General features: G+C 39.8%; 1 protein-coding gene and 1 non-coding gene across 2 annotated transcripts; one reads left to right on the forward strand and one right to left on the reverse strand.

The window, feature by feature from the left end:
* Nucleotides 1-3539: 3539 nt before the first annotated feature.
* Nucleotides 3540-5089, reverse strand: LOC125585846. The gene is made up of 2 exons (XM_048755547.1): nucleotides 4022-5089; nucleotides 3540-3923 (listed from the first exon to the last, which is right to left on the reverse strand). Exons 1-2 carry the CDS (start codon nucleotides 5087-5089, stop codon nucleotides 3540-3542), a joined length of 1452 nt encoding a protein of 483 aa, XP_048611504.1.
* A 571-nt stretch (nucleotides 5090-5660) lies between these two features.
* Nucleotides 5661-5767, forward strand: LOC125586534. Its single transcript, XR_007323069.1, has one exon. It is a non-coding gene; the product is annotated as a small nucleolar RNA R71 (small nucleolar RNA).
* The last annotated feature ends 2793 nt before the right edge of the window (nucleotides 5768-8560 follow it).

Here is an 8560-nt window from a genome sequence, read left to right on the forward strand (position 1 = left end):
TATTATATCTTGTCTGATCTTGCTTGATAATGTGAATGATTGATAAAGAAATCGCCTAAAAGGCATTATGGTACTGTATAGTAGCCTAGTAAGAAATCTATTGCTAAGACATTGCCTAAAGGGCATTATATACACCCAAGAATGTATGACCCATTGAGTTAATATGGTTTCCAAATAGAAACAATTGGCGGCAAAAGGAAACAAGTTCCTTCAGATTTAAGAAAGAAAGAAAACGCCTAAGACCCTTTTAAGAAAGTAGTCAAGACTATACTGATGCAGGACTTTTCAAGGGTCCAAGATCAAATCAATGTAGTATAAAAGATTATCGAACCAATCCTAGGTGATTCTAAAGCAAAGGGAATGCAAGTTCATGCTTAAGCTAAGTACGATCCGGTTTTAAAGATGGTATGAACTAAGAACTAATAAGCTAATGCAATAAAGTAATGATCTTTCTTTCTGAATTTGAAGCAAGAGGACTCATGGGGCTAGGCATTTGATCTCGGATGATGTAGATCCAATCTAAGGGTGGCAAGGTATCAATCAAACACTTTCCTTATGCCTAGACACTAAGCTAAACAAGTTCTATCTCTAGATGAATGTTCTTTTGGTAAAGCAACTCAAGCATCTAATCTCTTAGGTTGAATGTTACTAAAGAAAACATGGAGAACAAGTCCAATAGCAATCTTAACTCCTTTAGCAACTAATCTCTTAGGTAAAGCAAGCTAAAAGCATTGAAGAGTTGGTTCAGACATTTCATCATACACCTTGTGGGCAGGAAATGCCTAGAGATCTATTTTAGTATGATCAAGACTAAAATAGCATTGAGAACCCTCAACAGGCAAGAAAACAAGTAAATCTAACACTAAACACCCTATATCTTCTCTAATCACCCTTAATCACCCTAGCCCATGAATCCAAGATTAGTCTACTCACTAATAGACATGAATAACCCCAAAACCATGGATGATTCAAGGTTAAACATGATTAGAGAGCAAGATAATCAAGCAAAGATAAGAAATTATGATCAAGGTTAGATTTTTTTTCCAAAATGGTCTTTGATTTGATAGATAATAAGATAAAATCTCAACTTTGGGATTACAAGAGTATTTATATGTCCTTGGAAAATCTAATGGTTTCCTTTAGAAAGTCTAAAATACCCTAAAAAGATGTCTAAAATCGCAAAAGTAAAACCCGCGACTCGGGTAGAAGTCATCAGTCGCAACCCGCGTCGTCCAACCCGCTTCAGCTCCTCGTCCAGCTTCTGGTGAGGCCGCCCGGGTAAGCTAACCCGCGTCCATCTACCCGTGTCGGCCCTCTCGTCCATCTTCCTCTTCTCGCGCCCGGGTAAGAGTTGGTCCAACCCGCGTCAGGGTTGATATGCCTCCAGTAAATCGATCATAACTCCTCCAATACAGATCCAAATGACTTGAAACCACTTCCATTGGAAAGCTAACTCAATTTACTATGTCTTCCAAAAATATTAGCAACAGAAGAGATCTTTAAGACCTCCATCCATGATCATCTTTCACCCTTTTTCACCACAAATGTCTCTAAACACCTCTAAGAACTCCATAGCACACTCTAGCCTCTAATAAAAACTCATGTATGCAAAATGGACCCTAAAGATGCCTAATTCTTAATCTATGTGATCATTATGTACAAGAAATGATGGTTAAAACCATGTAAATATGCAAGATATCAACTCTCCCACACTAGTCATTTACTTGTCCTCAAGTAAACTTTTCAAAAACTCAAGAAGGAGAGATATAAAGATGGGAGCTTAGCCAAAAGAAACACTTTCTAGCCTTCAATATGACATCCCAAATAAAACATTGCAAATAGCATGAGCAACTCCCTTATTATACTCTAGCTTCTCTAGGCCTATCCATACTCTTATGCCTCTACTCAAGTTGCAATACTCATCAACTAACAAGTTCCTTCAACCAGCTCTCACATTGATTAACACACACACACACAAGGTGAATTCTCACAAATGGGCACATGATCTCAATCATTTGGCTAGGTAAGCAATGGTCTAATATGAATGAAAAGAAGGATTCAAATGTTATTATTCCAAGGTGGTTATCACTCAAGAACAAGGAACTTGATCATTATGCAAAATTTATCTTAGATTAGAAGCAACTCATGCATACATAGATTCATTCTTATCATTCTACCATTTTACTAAGTGATTACAAGTTCTACCCTTTTATCATCATCTCAAAACCAAAATAAAACCCACTCACATCACTCGCCCAATGAACAACTCTCTTTTTTTTTACTCAACCAACTAGGGACTTTAATTCCTTTTCTTGACAACACTTAACTCTAACTCTTTCTCATTTCCTTCCCCACTTTCTCTTTGATTCTTTTTCTCTTTTTTTTTTTTTTTTTTATAAGGGGGAAGGTTCTTTTGTACATAACCTAGAGCTTCATATTTTCTTTTTCTCCCTAGAGTTTTCTTTTCTAATGACACTCTTTTATTCATCTTTCTCATCTTTCTCACTCTCCAAACCCAAGATATTAACATTTAGAACACATAAAACCCCTCTCACCATCCCCAAATGCTAGCTCATTTTGCTAGCACGAGATGAGAACAAATCTATGTCGCATCCAATACTCTCAAGATTTTGCACATGACAAGCTATAAAAAGAGGCCTCACTCATGCAATTCAATGTTTGGTCTCAAAGAATGGTTAGGGTTGTAGGGTATGGAGTGCCATTTGGGTTAACAAAGATTGGTATAATGGAATAAGATAACCCAAATGTGTATGAGATCCATGATCAAGTATGCAAGTGCCCATATGCAAGAGAGATTAAGTTCATTCAAGCCAAGTTCAGTTTGGAGCTGATTTTAAGAACAATGCCAATATCAAGCAAGCAAACAAGTTTCAAGAAGAGTTTTCAAGGCTCGAAGCTTACAAGTTTTTTCAAAAGATGCTTAAGCTACTTGATATGTTTTAGCTAGGATGTCAAATTGAGTTCTAGACATGTATTCTTTACAAGGTTTCTCCCAATGCATGAATGCAATCTAAATGCTTCTAGACTCAATCCTAAAGATGTAAATGATGCAACTAAATGCTTATTTTTGTGATTTTCGAAATTTTTCTATTTTTGTGGATTTTCTATGCAAATAATTATTCACAATGCAATGCATGAGACTTAATGACAAGTAGACAAAACAAAACACAATGTGAGATAGTAGACTCTCCCCCAAACTTACTTCACACAGTCTCTTGTGTGAGAATAAGCTCAAAGGAGAGATCTAAGAGAAATACATAAACATGATAACTTACAAAGCTAGAATGCACTTACTTGAAGTTGGCTGTCATAAGAGAAGGGAAATGAGGAGGGAGGACTTGTTGTCACCTTGGAATTTTTGACATGACCTTTGGGAATTTTTTAGAATTCCCCCAAACTTGTCCCTAAGCTTATTCAAACACACTAAAGCAAGAAAAAGATATATACAGAGGATACCATGGGACTTACTCCCAAGTGAGCTTGTTTTATGTCTCTAGCTTGACTTTCCTTCCAATTGGCTAATGAAGAGGAGGATCTTTCCCACCTTCAAGAGTGATGGTGAGGACTTGAGAGAGAAGCTCTTGAAGCTTGATTGGATCATCTTGGAGCTGTGAAGTGATGATGGTTTTTGCACTTGAGAATGGTGTAGACTTTCCCTTGCATTTGATCTTGTACTCAATAGCTCCATCCTTGAACTTCATTGGGTGAAGAGTAAGAGTATGTGGCATTATATCAAGAGGTGGAGGGTAATGTTCTTTCATCATCTTATTTTTGCCATGAGCAGCCTTTGTGGCTCTACTCACCTCCTCCTTTGTAGCATTTTCCAAGTGCTCATCACACAGCTCTTTAGAGGACTCTCCAGCAAGACCTTCTTTCTTAATACCAACCCCTTCAGCCTTGGTCTTCTCATGGAGGATGCTCCACAAGTGATTGTTCCACAATACTCAGCAATCATCTTTGGTGATTGTAATGGATAGGAGACATCTTTGTTCAGATTTACGAGTGTGACCTTCTTGTTGGCAAAGTCTATGCAAGCTCCTACTGTTGTAAGGAATAGAGTGCCAAGGATCAATGGGACTCTCTTCTCAGTTGCCATCTTCAGAACAGTGAGGTCTATAGGAATGGTGCATGCTCCAATCTTCAAAGGGAAGTCCTTGATGAGACCAATAGGAGTTGTAGAAGAGGAATCTCCAAACTGTAGGGAAGATGTTTTTGGCTCCATGCTCTCAATCCCTAGACTCTTCAACATCTCTTTTGAGATCACATTCACACTTGCACCAGAATCAACAAGAGCATCACCAAAAGTGAGCTTACCAAGGTAGCAAGGTAAGGTGAACATCCCTTGAGACTCAAGCTTAGGGAGGGACTTTGGAGGGATTGGTGGATCAATCTTCGTAATGGAGATGTCCAAAAGCTCGGCCACTTCAGCTTGGTGGTCTAGAATGTCATTGATGAGCATCATCAGGACATGAGTTTCACGCATACCCGAGATTTCTGGAAGCCTGACCCCAACATCACTAAGATCTTTCCTGAACTTGGAGAGCACCTTCTTCTGAGCTTTGGTGAGAACTCTTTGGGGGAAAGGGAGCTTATCATAGGGTGATAGCTCAACCTCAGTGGCTTCCTCTAGCTTAACCTTTTTCAGCTTGTTGTCAGCTCTCTTCTCAACTTGTTTCTCAGCCTTGTGCTCAGCTCTTTGCAAATTCGTTGCTTCAACCTTCCTGGCAGCGTCCTTCATAATCTGTGCTTCAGCTGTGGCCACAACAAATCTCTTAACTTCCCCAAACTCAGTTCCAAATACCAGTCTTTCAATCTCATCCTCCCCTTTCTCATGATCACTCAGCTCAATCTCTGGAGAAGTAGTGGAGAAGACAACATTGCAAGACTCATTGGGGTTCTTTTCTGGTTTCCCTGGTAGAGACCCCATTGGCTGCTTGGAGGATGAAGGCATAGAAGCAACTTGACTCTCCAAAGCCTTGAGACGAGAGGCAAGTTGCATGTACTTGTTGTTGAGGTCAGAATAGTTCCCATCAATCTTTGCATGGATGTTCTTGAACTCATAAATCATGGTCTTCTCATTTCTGGCCTGAAATTCCAAGAGTTGCTTGAACATAGAATCCACACTTGAATCTGGAGCTTGAGCTTGAGAAGAGCTTCCTTGAGTCTGAGGAGACTGGTTGGCTTGGTAACCTCCTTGCTGATTGTTCTAGAGTGGCCTTTGCTGGTAGTTGTTTTGGTACTGAAAGTTGGGCTCTTTCTTGTACCATGTGCCATTAGCATTGATGAAGCACAGCTCCTCTTGGCCTTCTAAACCATCAACCTCATTGATCACTGGAGGTGCCTCTTGTTTCTGGTCACCAACAAAGTTCATCTTCTCCTGCTTAGCCTTTTCTGCAAGGAGTAGATCCAACTTGGCTTGGAGAGACTTCAGCTCTTTCCTGGTGTGCTGATCATCACCTCTGTTGCTTCTATCATACTCCTCACTGTAGACTGAGTCACTCTTAACTATGTTCTCCACCAGCTCCTCTGCATCTTCTTCAGTTTTACCCAAGAAGAAACCATTGCTGGCTGTGTCTAATCTGCTCATGAACTCTGGAAGAGCACCTCTGTAAAAGGTACTGAGAAAACTCTCCTCGGTGAAGCCAAGATGTGGGCATTGAGACCAATAGCCCTTGAACCTCTCCCAAGCTTCACTAAAGCCCTCTAGGTTCTTCTGTTGAAAGCTAGAGATCTCATTCCTGATCTTGGCCGTCCTTGTGATAGAGAAGAACTTCTCTAAGAAAGCCCTCTTGCACTCATTCCAAGTTGTGATAGAGTCACTTGGAAGAGTCTTCTCCCATTGGTGTGCTTTGTCTCCCAAAGAAAAGGGGAACAGCTTGAGCTTGAAGGCATCTTCAGAAACACCATTGGTCTTGGACAAGCCACAATATTTATCAAAGTTGTACAAGTGATCAAAAGGGTCTTCAGCAGCAAGGCCATGATACTTGTTGTTCTCTATGGTGTTAAGCAGCCCTGACTTGATCTCAAAGTTGTTGTTCTCCACAGCTGGTGCTCTGATTCCCAACCTATGACCATGAATGTGAGGTTGATCATAGGCTCCAATGGCTCTAGCTTAGCGCTGTGGATGCTGTGGTCTAAGATGATCAACTCTTGGATCAATGCCCCCTAGGGCATCACCATATTGAGGCGGATTCTCCATATCAAACCCCAACCTATGCAAGCGAGCCTGTTGCTCTACTTCTCTTCTCTGTCTTGCAATCTCCCTCTCAAGTGCTCTAATGTCTTCAACTCTTGGAACTAGGTTTGTTGGACCTTTTCTCCTTGTGTTCATACACCTGAAATGCAAAGGGGGAAGAACAAAGAGAAGCAATAACACAATTAAATAAAAATTGACTTAGTCTCAAGCAAATGACTAAATCTCAATATCACAATCAACTTAGAATTCGGCAACGGCGCCAATTTTATGCAAGACTTTTCAAGGGTCCAAGATCAAATCAATGTAGTATAAAAGATTGTCGAACCAATCCTAGGTGATTCTAAAGCAAAGGGAATGCAAGTTCATGCTTAAGCTAAGTGCGATCCAGTTTTAAAGATGGTATGAACTAAGAACTAATAAGCTAATGCAATAAAGTAATGATCTTTCTTTCTCAATTTGACGCAAGAGGACTCATGGGGCTAGACATTTGATCTCGGATGATGTAGATCCAATCTAAGGGTGGCAAGGTATCAATCAAACACTTTCCTTATGTCTAGACACTAAGCTAAACAAGCTCTATCTCTAGATGAATGTTCTTTTGGTAAAGCAACTCAAGCATCTAATCTCTTAGTTTGAATGTTACTAAAGCAAACATGGAGAACAAGTCCAATAGCAATCTTAACTCCTTTAGCAACTAATCTCTTAGGTAAAGCAAGCTAAAAGCATTGAAGAGTTGGTTCAGGCATTTCATCATACACCTTGTGGGCAGGAAATGCCTAGAGATCTATTTTAGTATGATCAAGACTAAAATAGCATTGAGAACCCTCAACAAGCAAGGAAACAAGTAAATCTAACACTAAACACCCTAGATCTTCTCTAATCACCCTTAATCACCCTAGCCCATGAATCCAAGATTAGTCTACTCACTAATAGACATGAATAACCCCAAAACCATGGATGATTCAAGGTTAAACATGATTAGAGAGCAAGATAATCAAGCAAAGATAAGAAATTATGATCAAGGTTAGATCTATTTTCTAAAATGATCTTTGATTTGATAGATAATAAGATAAGATCCCAACTTTGGGATTACAAGAGTATTTATATATCCTTGGAAAATCTAATGGTTTCCTTTAGAAAGTCTAAAATACCCTAAAAAGATGTCTAAAATCGCCAAAGTAAAACCCGCGACTCGGGTAGATGTCATCAGTCGCAACCCGCGTCGTCCAACCCGCGTCAGCTCCTCGTCGAGCTTCTGGTGAGGCCGCCTGGGTAAGCTAACCTGTGTCCATCTACCCGCGTCGGCCCTCTCGTCCATCTTCCTCTTCTCGCGCCCGGGTAAGGGAACCCGAGTTGGTCCAACCCGCGTCAGGGTTGATATGCCTCCAGTAAATCGATCATAACTCCTCCAGTACAGATCCAAATGACTTGAAACCACTTCCATTGGAAAGATAACTCAATTTACTATGTCTTCCCAAAATATTAGCACCAGAATAGATCTTTAAGACCTCCATCCATGATCATCTTTCACCCTTTTTCACCACAAATGTCTCTAAACACCTCCAAGAACTCAATATCACACTCTAGCCTCTAATAAAGACTCATGTATGCAAAATGGACCATAAAGATGCCTAATTCCTAATCTACATGATCATTATGTACAAGAAATGATGGTTAAAACCATGTAAATATGCAAGATATCATATACCTATGTAATCCACTGATCAAAACTATACTACAAATCAGTATGGTAAGAGGCAAGAGCCGTGGTGATCATACTGATATATCCCACGAAAATTATACACTTTATGGCCAGGTACACGGATTGCATGACCAATGAATCCGTCTATCCAACATTAGAGGAGAAAGTTATAAAGCTGGTAAAGAATGAAAATTATACACTTGATGCAAAGATTGATATTGAGAAGGCACAAAGAGTTATCCCATAAGATCTCACGTTGTAAAACATGTACACAACGGGAAACTCATTAGGCTTTATTGTCCTAAGCATCACGAAATTATAGTATGTTCATGAGGGGAAGAGAGGATAAACTCGTGATACATGATCAATACTACAAATTCATGAACAAATTCGTGAACCATGGTCTATGACCATGACATAAACGGCTTGGCCATGCAGTCCATTACCTATAAGGATCAGACATCCATCCTAAAGCTTAGGGACATCATGGATTTACATGTATATAAAGTAAAAATATATCAGGCCATATAAGTGAGCATAGATATTCCCATCTCAGATTGAATACGGGTCATAAACCAGACATACACCATCTTAAGAGACTTTGAATAAACCACCACAGACATATGTGCCGTCTAAGATAG

Source organism: Brassica napus, chromosome C4 (assembly GCF_020379485.1).
Source record: "Brassica napus cultivar Da-Ae chromosome C4, Da-Ae, whole genome shotgun sequence".
Lineage (NCBI taxonomy): Eukaryota > Viridiplantae > Streptophyta > Magnoliopsida > Brassicales > Brassicaceae > Brassica > Brassica napus.

Bases quoted from the DNA above. Each gene is read 5' to 3' on its own strand.
- LOC125585846 (XM_048755547.1), bottom strand. From the start codon at position 5,089: ATGATTTATGAGTTCAAGAACATCCATGCAAAGATTGATGGGAACTAT. The intron at 3,924-4,021 runs GTAAATCTGAAC...CTCCATGAGAAG, and splicing joins CCAACAAGAAGGTCACACTC to ACCAAGGCTGAAGGGGTTGG.